This window comes from Podarcis bocagei (genome assembly GCF_964188305.1).
Source record: "Podarcis bocagei genome assembly, chromosome: 5".
Classification (NCBI taxonomy): Eukaryota; Metazoa; Chordata; class Lepidosauria; order Squamata; family Lacertidae; genus Podarcis; species Podarcis bocagei.
The window spans coordinates 64,754,021-64,775,268 of NC_138129.1; the positions used below are offsets into that span (position 1 = coordinate 64,754,021).

At 39.4% G+C, this 21,248-nt stretch overlaps 2 protein-coding genes and 1 long non-coding RNA gene across 5 annotated transcripts in view; 2 read left to right on the forward strand and 1 right to left on the reverse strand.

Annotated features, from left to right (window-relative positions):
* LEPR (leptin receptor) overlaps nt 1–16,036 on the forward strand; it is a 56,521-nt gene extending 40,485 nt beyond the window's left edge. For all 3 annotated transcript variants that reach the window (XM_081193705.1, XM_081193703.1, XM_081193704.1), the window contains 10 exons: nt 2,777–2,976; nt 5,145–5,293; nt 6,154–6,313; nt 6,428–6,510; nt 7,618–7,834; nt 8,299–8,481; nt 9,133–9,228; nt 9,723–9,825; nt 10,272–10,347; nt 11,437–16,036. In XM_081193705.1, coding sequence (XP_081049831.1) covers nt 2,777–2,976; nt 5,145–5,293; nt 6,154–6,313; nt 6,428–6,510; nt 7,618–7,834; nt 8,299–8,481; nt 9,133–9,228; nt 9,723–9,825; nt 10,272–10,347; nt 11,437–11,454 — 1,285 coding nt within the window. In that variant the 3' untranslated portion in view covers nt 11,455–16,036. The remainder of the gene's footprint in view (nt 1–2,776; nt 2,977–5,144; nt 5,294–6,153; nt 6,314–6,427; nt 6,511–7,617; nt 7,835–8,298; nt 8,482–9,132; nt 9,229–9,722; nt 9,826–10,271; nt 10,348–11,436) is intronic.
* The window catches only part of LOC308586825, a 63,222-nt gene that overhangs the window by 17,161 nt on the left and 24,813 nt on the right, over nt 1–21,248 (reverse strand). The gene's annotated exons all lie outside the window — the stretch shown is intronic.
* On the forward strand, nt 15,185–19,382 carry LOC308587741 (leptin receptor-like; the record flags this gene model as incomplete). The annotated part of the gene is made up of 2 exons (XM_081195508.1): nt 15,185–15,220; nt 16,050–19,382. 2 exons carry the CDS (start codon nt 15,185–15,187, stop codon nt 16,863–16,865), a joined length of 852 nt encoding a protein of 283 aa, XP_081051634.1. The 3' UTR covers nt 16,866–19,382.

A 21,248-nucleotide genomic window follows, 5' to 3' on the forward strand; every position in this document is an offset into this window, starting at 1 on the left:
AGGAGTGAAGCTACAGGGAACCAGGCAGAGGGCCATCTCAGTAGTGGTACCCACCTCGTGGAATGCCCTCAGATGTTAAGGAAATGAGTAATTATATAACATTTAGGAAACATCTGAAGGCCACCCTGTATAGGGAAGCTTTTTAAGGTTTAATGTTTTACTGTGTTTTATATATGCTAGAATAGGGACACGGGTGGCGCTGTGGGTTAAACCACAGAGCCTAGGACTTGCTGATCAGAAGGTCGACGGTTCGAATCCCTGCATTGGGGTGAGCTCCCATTACTCGGTCCCTGCTCCTGCCCACCTAGCAGTTCGAAAGCACGTCAAAGTGCAAGTAGATGAATAGGTACCGCTTTGGCGGGAAGGTGAACGGCGTTTCCGTGCGCTGCACTGGTTTGGCAGAAGCGGCTTAGTCATGCTGGCCACATGACCCGGAAGCTGTACGCCAGCTCCCTCGGCCAATAAAGCAAGATGAGTGCCGCAATCCCAGAGTCGGTCACGACTGGACCTAATGTTCAGGGGTCCCTTTACCTTTACCTTATATATGCTAGAAGCCGGCCAGAGTGGTTGGGGCAACCCAGCCAGATGCGCAGAGTACAAATTAGTAGTAGTAGTAGCAGCAGCAGCAGCAGCAGCAGCAGCAGCAGCAGCAGCAGCATGTCAATTCTGAGGTTTCCTGCCAGGGAAAGGAGTATTAGATTTGGCTCAAAGCTGCTTGGCTATGGGATCTTTGGGTAGGCTCTCTCAGAACCTTAGTTCCCCACCTTCAAAATGAAATTATTATTTACCTACTTCACAGTAATTGTGAAGAAGAATAAGACAAAGGATTGTGAAGTATAAGCTTTATAAAAAGCTTTATAAAAATAAATACAAGTTTTATTTAAAAACTGAGGGTAACATATAGCCCTGAATAATTTTTTTTTTCCATGAGTGCACACACAAATGAAAATATGCTACCAATGAGCGAGAAGGAAATTATGAAACTTGCCTCTTCCCCAGTTTCCACAGCTTGCAAAAAAGTGTATAAAGAGAATAGTATAGCTGATTCATGTTTTATAAAAATTACTCAAGAATCTGTATTTTGAGCTTTCCATCTACCTTGAGAGATGCCAGATAGAATTGGTAGTTTTGATTCTTTACAGCAGGAATGGGGAACCTGGGATCCCCCAAGTATTAATGGGTTACAGCTCCCATCATTCCTGACCATTGACCATGCTGGCTCAGCTGATGGGAACTGAAGTCCAACAACATCTGGAAGGCCCCAGATTACCCACCCCTGCTTTCCAATACGCTCTTAGGCCAGTATTAGAATAATTCATTCATATTCCCAACAGGATGTACATTAGAGCCAGTTATTATTATAAATTTTTGTGTGGCAGGGTTCCCAGTGACTTAAACAAGCTGCAAGGCATGCTCTTTTTCTAGTGAAATTGCCAATACATTGCCCATTGTTGAATGACTAATGTGAAACTGAATAGGAGCTGGGCACATCTTAATTTAAGAAAGACTTCAAACTCTTGGCTTGGTCAAGTGGGGCAAATCACATCTGTGATATAAAACATTAATGTAGGGAATGTTTGTACAGGCGTCTGCTTGCGAGACGGATATGGATCTGTCACAAGGTCTGTGCATTTACATCTATCTTGTAATAGGTCCATTAAGAATCTTTTTAAATGATTGTTTGAGTAACCATGACCTAAAATGGAAATGGAGAGCAGCCTTGCTTAGCCTAAAGTACAATGACCAAGGTTGCAAACTGATGTGTTCCTGCAAAATTTGCCCGGCTCAGGTTGAATGTTTTGTTTGTTAGTTCCTTAGACTACAGCCCAATAGTGCTTAATTTCTAAAATGAGAGGTACTGAGATCCAAATAGACTTACCAAAGGGATAGTCAATGTGGTACCCACCAGATGTTGTTGGACTACAGTTCCCATAATCCCTATGAGACAGTTCAAAGTGAATTAATACACATTACCATTGGAAGAGGGGATCCCTGTAATAGTATTAAATCTGGAGATTACAATTACCTAAATGCACCACTGGCTTCAGGCTTCAGTGGGACAGAGCAGTGATGCAGTGAACAGGTAAAAGAACATGGTGGGGATAGCAATAGCTTCAGTCTAGGCCCAAGCCTTGAAGCATGTTATTATGAGGGTGCCATTTCAATGCAAAGAATAACCCACAGCAATGTCAGTATAAGCTCATTACCTTTTTGAGGTTCCATTCACTGACCTGGAAGGCTGTAACACCCCCCCCCCCCCGCCATGGAAAGTGGTTATAGGTAACCAGTGGGGAGATATAAACATTCACTTGCTTCATCTATTTTGCATTCAAACTATCACAAGAATTTCCCTTGGATAAGCCCGACTTCTGTTTTGCAAGAGAATTCAGTCCCACTTGCAAATCTAGCACCATGATACCTTTCATAAGCAAAAATACGTTGGTGAAAAAGATAATTTAACAGCAAAGAATAATTATATGTATGAGTTGTTATTCCCTTTTCAGTGTTCACAGGGATTGTTTTGGTTTTGGGAACCATTTTTAAATGACTGATTCTGAAAGAGATATTTAGTCCATTTCAGCTGAGTAGGCAGAGAGAAATTCTTAAAAACAATTTTTGTTAAATTGATGGGTAAAAAACATGGTGTTTGAGGGCTTTCTCATCTGTATTAGTTTTTTTTTTACAGCATATACAAATGACAGTTTCGCATTGTTAATCTCCAGATGCGTATCATCTCATAGCTAAACTGAAAACAATGTTTTCATGTCTTTTTAAGGAGTGATGTGTATTGTACAGATTCTCCAAGTATGCCTTCTGATTCGGAGGTAAAAGAATGCACTTCACAGAGGAATAATTCTTACGAGTGCATCTTTCAGCCTTTTTATCTCCTGTCTGGATACACAATGTGGATAGAGATTAAGCACTCACTGGGGACAGTGACATCACCACCAGTGTGTATCCTTCCAAAAGAAGTAGGTAAGTGAAAAAAATTTCTGAGAATGGATCATTGATAAGTTTGGGCCTCCCAATGTCTCCTAGCCCAGGGCCTCCAGCTGCTTAAATCTGGGCCTGCCTGGGACCTTCTGCATGCAGGGTAGATGACTTTACCTACCACTGAGCTATGGCCATCCCCCCTGGTGCTTTTGTATCTACAGGTTGCAGTATATTGCCTTTCTCAAGGGACTTGGGCATGCTATCCAATTCATTAGGAGTTTCTTTCAAATGATGTTGCCAAGGAAAAGTAGTTTATAAAGTAGCTTTTCACTTTTGTAATATACCAATAGCTTTTAAGAGGAGGGGGGATTCTGGACCCTAGCCACACTTTCAAGATGCATATAATATGGAAAATCCCAACTACCCCACAGTAATTCAGACATTAATTTGAAAACTGTAAATTACAGAACTATAATATGCTTCCTCCTCGCATAAGTGCCTTTGTGCCTGCCCCCTCCAGTTCCTTATCTCCCCCACCCCATACACACACACTATGGTCTCTTCTCTAAGCAATTGTTTTTCTTATGGTATTTAAATTATCCAGTCAATGATGGTGAGCTTGTGTGATGGCCAGTGACAGCTGGTTTTATTAAAACTGAAAGAAAATTAAGTGTATGAATTACCACGGCATGCAATAACTAGATATTTCCAACAATGGCTTTAATTTTCATTACTCCTCATCTCCTTTTCCATTTTACATCACTTCCTTGTTACTTTCCCCGTGTTATAATTTGTCTCCAACTAAACATATACATTCATAGGGAGTACCATATATCCCCAAACTACACCCAGTTCATATAGATTCTCAGCTCCTTGGTGATGATATGCTTAGTATCATACCCAACGTTTCAGATGGCATGTGGAATAGAACTTAAAGAATTATGAACATTTTGAAAAGAAAAGCTGTTAATAACTATGAAGTGTTCATGGCTTTAAACTGGGGTGGTACCACCCTAGTTATGGAATATGCCCTCCACAGTGAGGCTCACTTGCTACCTATATTAAGATATTTTTGATACCAAATGAAGACCTTTTTATTCTCCCTGTGTTTTTACATTTTAGAGTTCCGCTTCAGTAGATTGTTTTATTGAGATTGAGATTGTTTTATTGAGATTGAGATTGTTTTATTGAGATTGTTTTATTGAGAGAAGACCCACTGAAATTAATGGGCCTAACTTATTTATGTCCATTAGTTTCAGTGGATTTGTTCTGTGTAAAACTTAGTTGAATGCCACACAGTATATTTTAGCCCTTGAAACCATAGTTTAGTCCCGTTGTATTTCTCTCTCTCTCTCTCTCTCTCTCTCTCTCTCTCTCTCTCTCTCACACACACACACACACACACACACACACACACCGGCCATCCTTGTGCTTGCTTTTTTTTAAACTGGTATTGAAAAACACATCAAAATTACTGGAGTACATACAAAACAGTTCTTGCATGAAGGAATGCCTCTCCTCATACATCAGCCATCCCTACATCAGGCTCTCTTAAGATCTTCAGAGGAGGCTCTTTTCTATGTTCCATTGCCGGTGCAAGTTATTAATGTTGTGGTGAGGAAGACAGCCTCTCTTTTGTGATGGCACCACAGCTGCGGAAAGTACTCCTCATAGAAGCATAACTGGTGCCACTGTTGCACTGATTCTGGCTCCTAGTTATCTATCTACCCAGGCATCTTAATGTCTTATACTTGTGATTGTTGAAGTACTCTGCTGATTTGGCTGTCCCTGTTTCTTTCTATGTTATTTGCTTTGCTGCATTATTTTGGCCTGTCCCATTTTGTTCCATGTCTCTGTATAGCAAGCTGACATCAGAATGAGCCAACATGGTGTCCTTCAGATGTTTATGGACCACACTGACACCATCCCTGATCACAGGCCTTGCCGCCTAAGGATGATGAGAGCTGGAGTCCAACAACACTTGTAGGGCACCATTTTGGGTACCAGTGTATAGATGATGGTCAAGCTATAAATATTTTTAACAAAATGTAATAAATGAATTATTAAGAAGACAGGCTATAGCTATAATGAATATAAGAAAAATACATTGCTGTAATGCCAGTTTAGTAAGGAAGAGCTGACACACAGCTTTATAGGATTCTATTAGAGACCTCATAAACCAGTCAAATTTATTTTGTTTAACTTTCTAGTGAAGCCGTTTTCTCCCTCCAGTGTCAAAGCAGAAATTACAGGGGAAGCGGGACTGCTGAATGTGAGCTGGAAAAACCCAGAACTTCCAAAGAATGATCTCCAGTTTCAGATTCGGTATGCTGTCAATGGAACAGAAATTGCCTGGGAGGTATGGCTACACTTAATCTAAATTAGCCTGTGCATCATGAGATGCAAGGGTGCAATGGCGTTTTGCTGTTAGTTTGTAAAAATGTGTGGATTCCAGCATTTGGTTTGTCTAGCAAAATAAACATTTGTGACATGCCTATCTTCAGTTGATTAACTTTCATCCATTGTGTGTGAGGAAGGGGGAAACTGGGGTGTATTTTCCACGCCAATGAGATTTCAACTATATGATGAGTTATTTTCAATTATGAACAATTACAAACAAAAACTATATTTTAAAGTAAAATGTAATGAAAATATTGTAATCTTTCTTTAAGAAAAACCCACAACTTTATTACAACTGAGAACCAATGCTAATAGTTTTGTGGGGTGTTTTTCTAACTCCTGCTAGAAAATTGCCCTTGGTTAGACAAATTATGGTTAGATAAATTTCATGACCTTGGTTAGATAAACTTCATGACCTTTCTTGACCTTCTTCTGCCTATTTGTCTATGAAAAAATGATGGGATGTTTTACTACACCAATCTGTTAACATTGGCTGGCTTAGTAAACACACACAAAAGACAAAATTCATTGCATTTCTGGTGCAGTCCCCCCCCCCCCGAAGGAAAATGGAAAGTGGTAACTGGCTGAAATTTGGGCACATTTTACAGGTGACAATTTGTGACAGTGTCCAGGGAGAACTGTTCTTCAGGTCAGCTTACGTGTGACTTGCACAATGAAAAATGCACTGGGGAGTGCTTTGGCCCCTACAAATTGGATGAAGATTAAGTAGCAGTTAGCCTATTGAAGATTTAAGATCTCGGCCTGTCACTCAGAAATGATTTTGTTTGTTACTAGTTTAAACATCCTTTTTTGTTGCAGGTGCAGGAGGTTTCTGATCCATTAGTTAGCTCTGCCAGCACAAAGGTGCAGGATCCCTGCGCAGTATACGTCGTTCAGGTGCGCTGCAGTGTGATTGATGGAGTGGGCTACTGGAGTGATTGGAGCAGACCCGCCTACACAGTTGTTAAGGATATCAAAGGTCAGTCAGTGTCTTACCTGTAAGCTTTCAGTTTGTTGGGGTTGGTGTTTTTTGTTTTTTACTAGATTTATAACCAAATAGGCTGTTGTTTGCTTCTTACTGCTCCCCTCCCAGCTCCCTTGAGAGGACCTGAATTCTGGAGAACCATTAATGAAGATTCAATAAGGAACCAGAAAAATGTTACTCTTTTTTGGAAGGTAAATCAAAGGAGGAGGGTAAATGATATATTTGAAATCTATTTCAGGTTTGTTTTTTTGTGTGATATTCATGATATATATTGTGGGTGTTGGCTGGCTTTGAAGGATACCAGACCTAAGACATTGGTAATTTCTGTTAGCAAAACTAGTGAAACATAGGTTTACAATAGAGCTCTGTGACAGATCAGAATATGATGTTTGGTGTGGGGCAGGTGGTAATGGCTTGGAGAAAATGGCCTTGCAAGCCAAATTAGGATTGTTGTCTGTCTAATTAGGCTTGTACGTCAGAGTTTACCATGAAGATCATCCCATGATGATGACCCGCCACTCAGAAAGTTTTCCATTAGGCACAGGAAAAAGATCTCTAACAAAGAAAAGAGCCTCTTGAATCTCCAAGTGCCACCTTTTTAATAAACAGAAACATTTTCTCATGAAGAATGAGAGAATCTGTTTTTGGACATGGTCCAATCCTTGTTGGCCAAAGCTATCAGGGGCCTGGCAAGTAAGAACTATTCATAGATTATTATTCAAAAGGGGAAATTGAATTAAGTTAATAGCATTTCAAGCACCCTTACTGCGCAGCCTGCCAGGATGTCAGGCATTCCCTTAACAATTCACAGGTCACTCATTTTTGTTAACATCACTTATCAAATAGGAAGAAAGGAGGATGATTTGGTAGGTGTCTAATTCTGAATGACAAGCATTAATTCACAAAGGAAAAGGCTGTTTAAAATGAGGTTTCTTATGTAAAATTTATTTCACCAATTAAAAACCCAGATACTTCTCTTTGTGCTATACTACACTTCATACTATAAAACCTAAGTTTGATTATTTTAAACCGAACTTTGCTTGCCCGGCAAACTGTGTTAAATATTTTAATTTATATTTATTGGTATTAGAAGTAATCAAAGGTGACAGAAGTTGTGGACTGTTATAGGCAGTTATGAACAGATGCATGGTAATTATTATAAACTGTAGCTTTTAGTCTTGCTAACATAAAAACAAGATACCAACCCTCAATTGCTCCTTAAAAAAAACATACACCTCTGCCCAAACCAGCCTCAACCCACAATTGAACTGCCTAATGTATCTGAATTTTTCTTACAGCCACTGATGAAGAATCTTTCCTTATGCAGTGTGCTAGACTATGTGGTTGAGCATAATACTTCAGAAAACATTACTTGGTCTGACTATGTAGAAAATGATACTGCCTACACATTTTCATGGACGGAGGATGTACATGCCATTAAGGTTCTAGCTGTCAACTCAATTGGAACTTCCTCAGTCAATTTCATTTTAACTCTATCACAACAAATCAGCACAGGTAAGAAAAACATTTTTTGATAGCTTCAAGTATTGTTAACTCAGTAATCTAGTTTATAATAAACCGTTCTCATTTTGTAATGTGTTCGTGTTTAGACAAGTAGTTATTTGAGTGGTGAGGCCATGTTATTGCTCTTCTAGCTATTTAATCATATGAGTTTCTGCTGCCAGCAGAAAATTAGGAGGCACATGGCCACATGGTTCCTGCCACCTGGGCAGGAATTTGGGTTGGGGGTGGGGAATGCAACTTTCATCAGGTGCCTCCACATGCCTAAAAAAGAAGGAATCTTCATGGTGCGCCAGTTTCTTTCCTTGTGAGCTTTTCCAAATTTTTAACCTGCAGGCTAAAAGCAGCAGTTGAAATATACTTCATCGTTCTCTGTAGCATCTGATGAGTTCTCTCCTAATTTGTAAGGGATAATGAATGTACCTGATGACCAACATACTGTTTTCCTGTTTTGTCAGTAAACATTGTGAAGTCTCTTAGTGCCTACCCAGTGAACAGCAGTTGTGTCATTGTGTCCTGGACACTTTCGCCTATGGCTTATATAATTACATCTTTTGTAATTGAATGGACAAACTTAAACGAAGAAGAGCAGATTAAATGGATTATGATTCCCTCAAATGTTAGGAAGTACCACATTTTTGGTGAGTTTGTACTTAAAAATCTATTACTGCTTCTCTTGTGTTTCAATATCTTCCACCAGTATTTGATTATAGATAAAGATTTACTGCAAAACTGTAGAGGCTAGCAACTATTGTACATTTAACATAAATTCCATAAGGACTCCACAATAGCCTTTTATTTAACATTGGAGTACAGGTTTCATTTCCCTTCCCTGTGATAAATGGTATACTTGGTTTCTTATAGTGCAATTTGCTCTGTTAGAAATGGTGTTTCCCAGCTCATCTTTGAAATTTATTGTGGATTATCCTTCTTAAGACAAGACTGATACAGTAACTGAATGGTCTCTGTGTGAGATGAACAGTTACAGAGGATTGTTATGTGTAGTGACTTTTTATTCTTTCCTAATTTCTAAAGGCTGTAAAGCAGGGATGGATAACCCATGGCCCTGCAGATGTTGTTGGGTAACTGCTCCCACTATGCCTAAACAATGGACTTGCTGGATGGGAGAAACATATGAAGGAACACATTAACCCTAATGATAGAAATCAAGAGAGATGCCCATCTTTCAGCATTGCAAGGCCCACACTGTTTTACAGATTTTATAGATTAGGAATTGTTAAGAAGATTTAGTATGCCCAAATTAAAAATGTGGTATGTTGTCTTTGTTCCAGATAATTTCATCCTTATTGACAAATACAAATTTAGTTTGTTCCCAATAATTCCTGAAGGAGTAACAAAGCCCACAGTGACATATGGATTCTCCAAAGGTGAGCAACTGGCATTTTTAGTAGACTTTTCCTTCAAACCAAGATTTCTTACTCTAACTTTTAATGAGAAAAAAAATTACATAATATGTTGGGAATGGCATGGCACATCTCGAATCTTGATTATGCCAGAAAAATTCAATAATTTTTAAATGAATAATCTTAATGATCTGTAAGCAATTCCAATCTCTCTACTTAAAGCATACAAGAACATTTCATTATTTTTACTTAATTGCATGGTTTCAAGAGAAGAGAAAGGGAAAGTCCCATTGCATGAGCAGAATGCCACTCACACAACATTGGATACAACTTTATATATCCAAGTCTCATTTAACTTTATGAAATAACAAATCAAGTTCAACTGTACGAGCTGATGCAAACAACCAAGTCTGCAATCTTAAATTCACTTAATTGGGAGTAAGGTTCATTCTGTAGGATTACATTGTAAATATTCTCTGTAGTGATAGCTGTTTTAAACTGCTGGGTCTTATTTTCAGCTGGAATTGAAAAACAGAATGAAGTGAACTTCTATGTGATTCTACCCCTAGTTATTTCATGCTCCGTTTTGCTGCTTGGAGGTCTCTTGATCTTGCACCAAAGGTAAACCTTTCCTGTACTGAATCTGTTCACAAGTTTAGATTGAGATGAATAATTTGAAAGGTGTTATAGATTAATCCCTGGAAAGGCAATTTCCAGTAGCAGACAGCAGGGGTGGGGGATGGCGACGACGACAGTGGTGCTTACTTGACCTCCGCAAGTGTGCCACTGCTGCTTACTAGGAAGGAGAGTGAAAGGAGCAAGGAAACAGGAACACCTGTGTTTTGCAAGAACATTGGCAGGTGTGCTGTAATGGCTCTGCCATTAGGTATTTTTTGAAATTAGGCAATTTTTAAATTCAGTTGTCATTTTTAAACCATCTGTATGTGCTATTGGTTTCAAGTTGGCTTCTAAAAAGAATAAATCCTTATTTGTGAAATACGTATTCAGAGTGAAAAGTGATTATATCCTTCACTGTGCCAAATCAATATCTTGTCGGCATATTTCAGAATGAAGAAATTATTCTGGGATGATGTTCCAAACCCCAAGAATTGCTCTTGGGCACAGGGAGTTAACTTCCAAAAGGTATGGGTTCCCACTTAAATACATTTCAGCGATTTGTGAGCTTTATTTGCTTTTAACTAATTTATTTACTCATCAAGTGTTTTAACAACCCTGTAAATCATAACCATGAATAAAGAAATGAAACTTAATCCTGTGCCTGCTACTCTCATGCAAACTTAAATACTAGAATTAATGGGGCTTTCTGGAAATGAAAGCCAATGCCTACTATTAAACTGATGAAATTGGGTTCTACATGGGTTCCACAGGTACACATCCAACAAAAAAAATGCCCTAATCCAGGGATCTTTTATGTGAACTGGAGACTCCAGTGTATGGAAAACTGTTCTCCTTCAAGGCTTTTACTTCATCACAGGAAGCAACCTCTAATGCTCACAGAAATATGTGCATGGCTCTCCTCTCTCCTTTGAATATAATAGGGTAGCCCACGTGAAGAGAATATTATGCATGCAGTTGGTGCATAGGAAGCTCTTAGAATGAGTCAGACCATTTCACTCAGTATCTAACTTCCCCCAACTTTCAGATGTTGCTTGACTCAAATATCCCATCAGCCCCAGCCAGCATAGGCAATGGTTGGGAATGATAGGAGTTGGTTGGGAATGGTTGGGAATGATAGAAGTCCAACATCTAGAGGGCACTAGGTTGGGGAAGGCTAGTCTACACTAACTGGTAGGAGCTTTCCAGGGTTTTCACAGTAACCTTTCCAAATCCTACTGGGAAATGCCAAGATTCAACCTAGGACCTTCTGAATGCAAAGCAGGTGCACTCCCATAGTGAATGGGTACAATCCACCAGCCATTTCTATAGGATTTTGGTTCATTTATTGGTAAACTGGACTCTGATTCTTTGGTGGCACAAGCTAGTGCAGCTGCTGTAGCTTAAATGACAATGTTTACCATTAGATAATTTTACCTTGGAATCACAAATGTTATATTAAAAATTGAGGTGGGCACAAGAAATATACCAATGATTAAGGAGAATGCTTGCTTATTAGGTTTTTTTTTCCATTATAAGTTATTTCAGTTTTCATTCCCAGTGAAATATTTATTTTCTCATCTTTATTGTTAATTTTATTTCATTTCATTTAAACAGAGAATGGACATTCTTTGAAGTCTAATCATGATCACTGCCCGCTGAACCAATGTGACAGCTCCCAGACTTCCTATACAGAGTTGTTAGAAGAATTATCTATTTGAATTCAGAAGACAGAATTACTTACATATCATTTCATTATTCTGCTGATTTTGTTCATACATAATAGTGTTGGAAATGATTTTGTTCAAAAGTTGCACTACTGGTAAACAATTTTGAGAACACTTTCCATATTTCAGACCAGGTAAAGGGTTTGCTGGGTTTAAAAGGAGCATACATATCAAGATAGAAGTTAGAAGGACATGCTACACTATGATTTAATAACATGGGAACAAGCCTACACTTGAGAGCAACCCTCATCCCTTTCTTTCTCTTGTTTGGCTGGGAGGAGGAATTTGGACACCTTTAGCTCAGCTTTTTGTTTATTGCAGTTTGTCATGTCATCCAGACCAGCAACTTTGGTTAACGTGGGCTAAGTTTAGTTAGAAACAAACTTACTTCAAACTGCAGTTTCTGAAGCAGGCTTGTTTAAACTAACCATAGTTAACGTTGATGACAAGTCCTTAACTGAATGACATGGCAAACTCTTGCTGTTTGCTGGCATCCGTCTGGTGAAGCAAAATTGAAACTTCTGCCACACAGGAGCATATGAGCTCAAGAAGATGCTTGGCTTGTTCCTTAATAAACTGTAAGTGAGCATAATGTGTGAATGCAACCAATGTCTGCCATGCTATTCTCACTTTACTCTCCAAGACTCCTGTTAACCAGCCTTAACTGACATGAACGCATAGAGAGAACATCAGTAGTATATGGCTGACTAAATGAGGGGTGGCGTAATGGGAAGGGAACCTGATTTTGCATTTAAGCCTGATATTTCCCATCCTTGGTTTACAACAATAGCAATAGGAGTCCAGAATGCCATGGCCTTAGAAACATCAATCTTTCTGCCACATTTCCATTTATTTATAAATGGTCTTTTAAAATGCTTTGCTAGTTGAACCGACACTTCACAGTATGTGCTGCTGAGTGTGTTGACCACCTAGAACGTGATTATTCTGTGGCTTCAATAGAGCTCTACGTATGTACAGTGGTACCTCGAGTTACAAACGCCTCAGGTTACAAATGCTTCAGGTTACAAACTCCGCTAACCTGGAAGTTACCTCAAGTTGAGAACTTTGCCCCACGATGAGAACGGAAATTGTGTTCCGGCGGCGAAGCAGCAGCAAGAGGCCCCATTAGCGAAAGCACGCCTCTAGTTAAGAACAGTTTCAGGTTAAGAACGGACCTCTGGAACGAATTAAGTTTGTAACTAGATGTACCACTGTAGCTGAGTAGCATAGTCAGTAGAGGCACAGCCCTGAACTCTTCCCAGTTACTCTAATATTTCCTATAAATTGAACAGGAAGCAAGAAGAGACTGTCATGAATAAGTAACCACATCTCAAACAGTTTTATTCAGGAAGAAACCCTCTCTCCTTAGTTTGATTAGTAAGAAAAGTACCCAATTACTCTGACATTATGGCTTTTAAACTTTCGACTGTCTTTGAGGTTATCAGTTGGAATAAGAAATAGGAACTTCCTTAGAAACTAAACTTCCAGATCAAAATCCTTCAAAATAGGGCACTCTGAAGCTAAGTGTTAATGAGAAGCTATTAGATTCTATGGGTCTGTGATCTTCTTTGTATGAAGAGACTTTTCTTAAAGACAAGAGATGCCTGACAACACTATTATGGAAGTACATGTGATTTCTGTTCATGTCCATCAGAGTACTGAATGTCACGCAACAAGATATATGGAAAATCCCACTTGTTTGTTTAGCTATGCACATCTTCTACACTTTAATTTCATTTCATAGCTGTATACATCTCCAAATTGCCTTTGAAATGAACATAATTCTTAAAACCTTCTTAATTCCCTGACTGGGTCCTCTGTGGTTATGCATATTTCAGTTTCTAGTTAGTCTATTAAACACATTTTTCTTTCTTTATTGTATTTACTTGACTATACCAATAGCATATTAGCATTTAAAAAAGCAATGTCAATATATGTAACAGAGGATGAGTTCTGAAAGCAACAGGATTTTCCATGCCCTCCCTCCAATTTCTGTTTACCTTAGTGCACTTGGAGTAGAGGTTCAGTTTTAGAAGAAGCTCCTAAAAATATTTAACATGTTTGAACAAAAAGTTTATTATTGGAAACACTAAGGGGGCTATACTTCCTAGTGTAAGTATAGCACTTGTGTACAGGGCATTGTACCTATGGCTCAATGGAGGCCTTTTTCTACTGTCACCTCTTGAAATGCATGCAGAGGTGAGAACACAGGCATCACACCAGGGTATTGCAGGGGACAGGAGGTATTTGAACACCTACCATCCAGCCATTCTTAATTTCTTAGGCATGGGGAGCTGAGGATAGGGAGCAGGAAGAGAGGGAAGACAGAGAAATAAGATTCTGCCCACACCAGAAAGGACGCCCTAAAGTAACATAGAAATACCAAAATGTAATTGAGATTTTCTACATAAACAAAGGGCATGCAGTAAAAATTAAATTAGTCTTCTTCATTAACCTTAGTTGGTCTACTCTTGAGTAGGACTAATGTTTCAGACAACCTCATGTCTACAGAATATTGAAAAATCATTATTTTTTGCAGCCACACTCCAATCCTTCAAAACTACCAAGTAACAGTTTCCCCAGAGAAGTCAGTGGGATCACTTTTTCATATTGTGAATACAAATAAATTGCATCTAGGACTTTAAGTGACTATATTTTGCACTCTCTCGTTATCTTGCAGTTGAATCCAAACTAAATTTTATATGACAGCTACTGAAGTTATGAATGCTTCCTTCGTGTTATTTTTCATAGGCTTAAATTGCTGTAAAAATGTTTTCCTGGCACTCCCATTTGATGCATATATTCAAGAGCAAATATTTAACAGCCAAATGTTTAAGCATTTTACTCTGCATTTAACTATTTTATCATTGTAGCATTGTGGGGGGGGGGTGTTCCAGGAAACAGTACCAACAACATCTAACTCATATTAACTCATATTAATTCATATTCTAATTCATATTCATTCATGCTAACATATGGCTTATTTGATTTATGCAATCTGTGTCCTTGATTTGACTCTGTAGGTCAAGTATCAGAGAGCTGCATTAGAAAGCTGTAGTGGTAAACTCAAGCCCTATCACTGTGTGATCTGTGGGAGCCTGATAGGTCTCTCTGTACAGAAAATCTCTATAGCACCCAAGGGACCCTTGTGTTATATAAGCAGTCTCTCTTCTCCTATTTTAGCTACTGCAATTTTTTGTATTTTGATAGTCATATAGATTTATAAGCCACTTTTCTTTAGTTTCTTCTCTGTTGGGCTTATAAAAACTGCCTACCTGAGCAGGGTAAGAGGAGAAGCTATGCAACTGGAATGCATCGCCTTATCCCATGACTCTAGAACTAGCCCTGGGTAGCTAGTAGGTAGGAAGGAAGCAAAATGGCATTACATTATAATCAATATCTGATTGGAGTATAGGTTTAGTACCACTGGATACAAATTTGCAGGAAACGGTTTTGATTTTTCAAGAAGCCAGAATAATTCCCCATGCAGACTTAACAGATACCAGAAAACTTCTCTTCAGAGTAGGGAGCAACTTGACCAGATATCAGGATACAGTAGCCTCTTAGGTATGGCACTTGACTAAATTCTTGAAGTTTATAAGGAGTAGTTGCTCTTGATAAACACTTGTACCAATGACATGTATATCCATCATTATTTCTACCGGATTGGAGAAGTAAGGGGTGCAGATAGACCGCATCATTTCTTCCATATACTATAGGCTATAAAACTTGTGAACCTTAATTACCCAGGCTGGATGGCTTTGGGTGGACTTTAATAATTTGCAGAGACTGTAATTGTTGACCACAGCCAATTTTGCTTGTCAACTTGTGGGTTTTAAGTGCTGCAAAACTTTGCCCTCCCCATTATTCTCATATTTCCTCCTAACTGACAAGAATGAAAAACTGGCTCAGAGCAATTGCTTTAACAAATTTTGATGCCCTTTCCCCTGAAGTGGGTGGGTGCTCCTTGTGCTAGTTGTATGAACCAGTTTGCTGCCCAAGTGCACTATAGCCCAGCTCTTCGAAGTGGAAATGGGTAGGAACTTTTTCCTACCAGTCTACTCCAAAGGCATAAATAGGGAGCAAGACTCAGGGCTTCAGCACTGCCAATGTAATGCATGCATACTTTCTCTTCATTGACAAGAATGATAATCTGGTTCAGAACAATTATTTTTCCCTTTGTTATATAAGCTCATCAGAGACTGACCTGAAATGGAACCTTCAAAATTATCCAAACTCCAATGGTATCTTAAATGTAAATGTGTTACAAATTTCTGGCACTAATCTCTCTTTTGTTATAATGTTTATGCACACTACTTAAAATAAAGCATACAACTTCATGAAATGTGAATGCCATTACATTCATCAGGCTTTTAAAGTTGTGCCAAATTAAGAATAATAAAATTGAAGTGTTTAATGTGTTTCCTTTTCCCTACCCTTCTTTTCTGTTCACTACAAGTCATTAATTAATAAATGAGCATTAAAATGTATCTTGTCTTCTAGCCTGAAACCTTTGAACATCTCTTTCTCAAGCATCCTGAAGCACTGTCATTTGGTCCTCTTCTTCTGGAGTCAGAAATAGTGTTGGAAGATATCAGTATTGAGAAAGCAATGAAAGACGAAGACAAACAAGACTTACTAGCTATTGACTCTCTGTTTGCAACCACCCAAGACTTGGAGCATGACTCAGCTTGCTCTAGTGGCCATTTCAATAGTGATAGTCTCTCTGAGAATGTCCATGATGCTGAAACCCGTGGTGGAATGACAGGACAGTCTAATATAAAATATGCGACTATTTTAACCAACTCCATGTCAAGTGGGCTTTATGAGCCACCAAAGGATCTAAGCAGTTCTTTTGTAAGAGGTTTTCTAGGCCATGATTCCTTAGTTCCAACATCTTTCTCTGGCGGTTCTTGGGCAGTGGGAAATCAATCATTTCTGCTATTGCCTGAGTGCGATGAACACGTGTCCTCTCAAAAGCTCTCTCTTTCTGTTGTTTCATCTGAGGGCTTCTCAGAACCTTCAGAGCAGGATAGAACTTTCAGTGAGGAAGACAGTCCAAAGAGAAGCATGTTCTACTTAGGAATGAGCTCACTCAAAAGTGAAAATGACATCTTTTTAACAGAAAGTTCAAATGGGGTTTGTCACTTTCACACCAATGCTTTAGTTGGAGGCATGCAGTTTCCTCAAGATATAACCAGTGATCTAAATCCCTTTATCAGCAAGTGTGAAACCCCTGTTCAAGCTTTCATACCATACATGCCACAGTTCCAGACAACGGCAATTAAATTGCATGAGACAGCCAGTGGTAAAGTCTAAGCTGCCACCTATTGAAGTGTACTCTTGATGTTCTCTTGATTAAGGCCTCTTTTCTTTCCGTGAGATTCACATTTTGCGCAATGAACAGGCCCATATTTATTTATTTTTTAACTCATAGCCCACATATTTTATTCAACGTTGCACTTCTGTTGCAAGAATATTGCATTTTCTCCAGGTACAACAACCAAACAGCATTAGGTACCTGGCAAAATGTGTTTGCTGCCCTCCCCCTGGCCGATAATTCCATTGTAACTTTTATGTGAAATGTGGCTGAATCCAAATCTTTTGGATGCCATAGTGGCCTTACTAAATTCAAAAGGAACAAATCCTTTCCTCCCCTGTCCCCCATCTGCTCCATGACTGCATCATTCTGAGAACTTTCAAAACCATAAAAGGACTCTCTTGCTGTATGGAGCTACTGCAAAAACAAACAAACAAACAAACAAAAAACCCTTTTAAAAACAACCTCACTGAGCCTTGTATTATATCACCCCATATTCCCCCCACCATTTTATGAACATTTTTAAAAGACCGTTTAATGTGTGTGCTTTCCCCTATTCACATTTTTAGAAACTTGGGAGAGAAGAGCAAGCCTGTCTGTTATCGGAAAGGCAGAAACATTCACTCGCACACAGCATGTGTTATGTGGGAGCACATAGTGAGCAACTGAAACTGGATGGGTGACTGGGAGCATGGGGAATAAAGTGAGGGCTGGATACTGCTTGAACTAGTGAAGAGACCCTTAAAATGTCCATCTATATTAGATATATTGATTTATACTGACTGTAGGGTGTTTTATGTTATTTTTAGTACCAAACTAAGTGCTTTGCTGCATAGTAGACTCAGAACTTACCCACCCTTCTGCTTGTCCTGTGGCTAGAAAACAGCTTTTTGCTTGTCCTGTGCTTTCTAAGCATGGGTCTAAGCAGTTTTGCCTTTGCTCCACCACCTCCCCCTGGAAAACACACTCTTCAGCTATAAACTGGAACAAACAGCAATTTGTAGAAAACTTGATTGCTATTGGCTCCAAATCAGCACTAAATCATGGGCTTTTCTGGGGAATGCCGGTTGTCCTGAAACACATTATCTGCAAAGCAACTAGTAATAGCTCTCCTCCAAAGAGCACTGTTGTCAAGGGTATTTTCATACAATTTTCTAGCCAGGACTTTAATAGAAGGTGGCAGGGGCAGCCCAGACTGTTTTGCCACCTGAAGCAAAACGGGAAGGGGCCACCTCACCTGGCAGCTGCTGCCTCTGCTGCGTGTCCTCAAAGTCGGAGTCACACGGCTTACCATTTGGCTGCGTCAGCTTCCAGCAGTGAAGAGAGGTGGTAGTGGCTTCTCCTCACTTCTATGCTGGGAGGCAACTGTGGTGGCATCAGAGGAGACACGGCAGCAGCAGCGAGATCTGGCCAACCCCACTGCCACTGCTTCTCCAGCAGTGGGAGGGGGGAGCACACAGTGTCAGGGGGTGCTGCCTAAGGCATCTGCCTCCTTTTGCCTCATGGGTGGGCCAGCCTGGAACATGTGAAAAAAATGTTGAATAGGTATGGGGGGGTTCGTGTGTGTGTGTGTGCTGCCTTAAACAACTAGATGTGGCATTGCACAAGCATATTCCTAAGATATAATCTCTCGACACTAAAGATTAGTATAAAAGCTTGTCCTGTCATTTGGGATCAGTGCCAGTCTGTTAACACGGATATGCTTGAGCAACACCTGTAATCATGATGACTCGGACCACACTGCATGGAGGGGATGCCTGAAGAGTATATGAGTACCAACACTTGCATATGCCCAGTCTCTGATTAAAATCTTCAAAGATATTTTTCATCCATTTACCCAGTGTAACAGGGACAGGGCTATCAAGTTCTAACGTTGTTTTGTTTTTTAAGTGGACTTGTCAGTGAGTAAGACACTGTTGCCTTCAGCAATGGATCTTCAAACACCAGCATGCCTTCCTTCATAATTTGGATAGAAAATTGACAGTGCAAGCCTAAGTTTGTGTGTGCTCAAAGGTTAAGTCTCAGTGTGCCCAATGAGACTCACTCACTAGTAATGAGTTTCGAATTGGAGCTGATACAAAGGTAGCATAGGCTGTGTTCCAATTCCAATGTTGCTCTTCAGCAGAGAATTGTAGAGAAGTGATGCATCTCTGCCCATGCAAAGCAGGGTGGGAACAAATGCTCTAGGTATTGTTCTAGGTGGGCAGATAACTCATTGGAATTGGCTTAGAAGAGTCATGCTTCTTCCATGGATTTTGGTGGACTGAATTGGTCTCACAAATGTCCAGGTCTCCAATATCCCAGGTCAACAGGGTTTTTCAAAGCTTTCATTTGATTGTGGCAAGTTACAATTTTGCCACAACCACAAAAGTGTTCCCACTTTCCAAAACAGCTGAAAAACCCATTTATATGACAGCACTGTGAACAGGCATTCAAAGAGATAGCAAATTTATTGACTTTTACCATAGCTACCCCAACCAGTCATCATTTGTGTGTGTGTTTTTAAATATATATTTAATTAACCCTAGTCCATTTCAAAGATTCTGGTAACAGGACCAAGCCACAGCTTTCCAAGTAAGAAAAAGCAATAATTTGTAACTATTTCACCATTCAGCTTAACTTTAGGTATCAAAAGCACTGCAGACTGAAATCTATTACATAATTTCTGAAGCTGAACCCACAGTTGCTACCTGTCTAATGAATGTACGGTACATGGAACAAAATCAGCCCTGGAGGAATTGTGTGTTGGGTTTTATCAGTGGCCTGCTGGTGTATTTGAATGTATGGGAAAACTCTTGTTGGTTTTGTAAGCAAGAAGCATTACCACAATGAGTTAGCAAGGCAAAACAAAAAAAAACACTCAGCTCTTTCACCATAGCTCTAATCTTGATTAGCACCTTAACTTTTCTATTTGCTGTGCCTCTGAACTCTGAATGCTGTGCCTTACTGTTTGTTCATACTGCTTAGCTAATTGTCGTACTTTGAAATCCAGGTTAGGAGGATGTAGCGACCCACTTTTAAAGTATACACACAATTCTAGGCAAAATCACGGGTAGTTGCTGCTCTTTAAGTAGTTATAAAAAATAGGTTCATGTTTTTAACTGCAACCAACAAAGAGAAATTTCCCAAGTTTTCGGGAGCTTTATTCTTTGTCTTTAGTTTCAGTGACATAGACAAGCAGAGTGCATATATATACTATGTAGAATTGCTATTAAAATCTCAAAATGACATTCAGTCTTGCACTTCTATAAACTCCTATAAAAGAGGCAACATCTGCATATTCTGCATCTACCATCTGCTCTGTTCTATCTATGCCCCAGCCTAATCTTTAGTAATTACTGTAGCTAACGCTAATGATGCCTAGGAATAAGGCCTTCGACAGTGAAGATTAGAAGCCTGGGCAACTCTTATATAATGCTTCATTTTACGATTGCTTTTTGTGATTCTTCAATCTATGGTCTGTTTTCTCAGCATTTCCATTACTTTAGAGCACTGTAATGAGACTTGTAAAATCTCAGTGTTCAAATTGCCTGGAGAGCGGTGGAGGTGAATAACAAAATACAGCCTCACCAGTCAGAATTGCCCTGGGACATTCAAGAGGACATGAAAATAAACAGTTCCAATAAATATGAATACTTTTTACCTTCATGGACCAATATAAAAAGACAAGGAATTTGCATCATGCAAGTTTTTATCATTATCCCAGTCCACTTGTACAATATCTGGAAATTCTAAGAACTAGAATGTATGTAGGTCACCAGTAAATGTTCCTCTAGGTCCCAAGAGGGAGATACGATTAGGTAGGCAGAACCAAATTTGCTTTGGATGTACATGTATTGATGCTCACAGTAAATTTGGTCAAGATGCACAGCTTTTTGCCCAGATTCTTTCCTGTTATATAAACACTGGACATATAATTAGAAGTGTATCTGAACAGGCCCTCCCTTGATATTCCCCTGTTTATCCATACAAAGATGAAAAAGACACCGGAGGGGTGGGGTTGGGGAATTTTAAGCATTACACTGATGCTATTTCTACTTTACACTGTTCTGTCAAAATATAAGGGTCTATATTATATGTTCATGTCATTGATTCATTTAGCCCAGGGCTGCCTATTCTGGCAGGCAGCACCTTTCATGGTTTTGAGCAAAAGCCTTTATTGATCTGTTACATGAAGCTGTTTTAGCCAGGCTATGCTAGGAATAGAAAACGAGGCCTTATACACAATCCCAGCACTGGTCCTTTCTCATTGTAAACAGAACATCACTGGCAGTTTCTCCACGGCACTATACCCCCTCGCCGCAACTAAGCTTAGGGAAAATGTTTGGGATCTACATAATAGGAAGAATGCAAAGATATCCATGATAAAGTCCTGTCCTGAA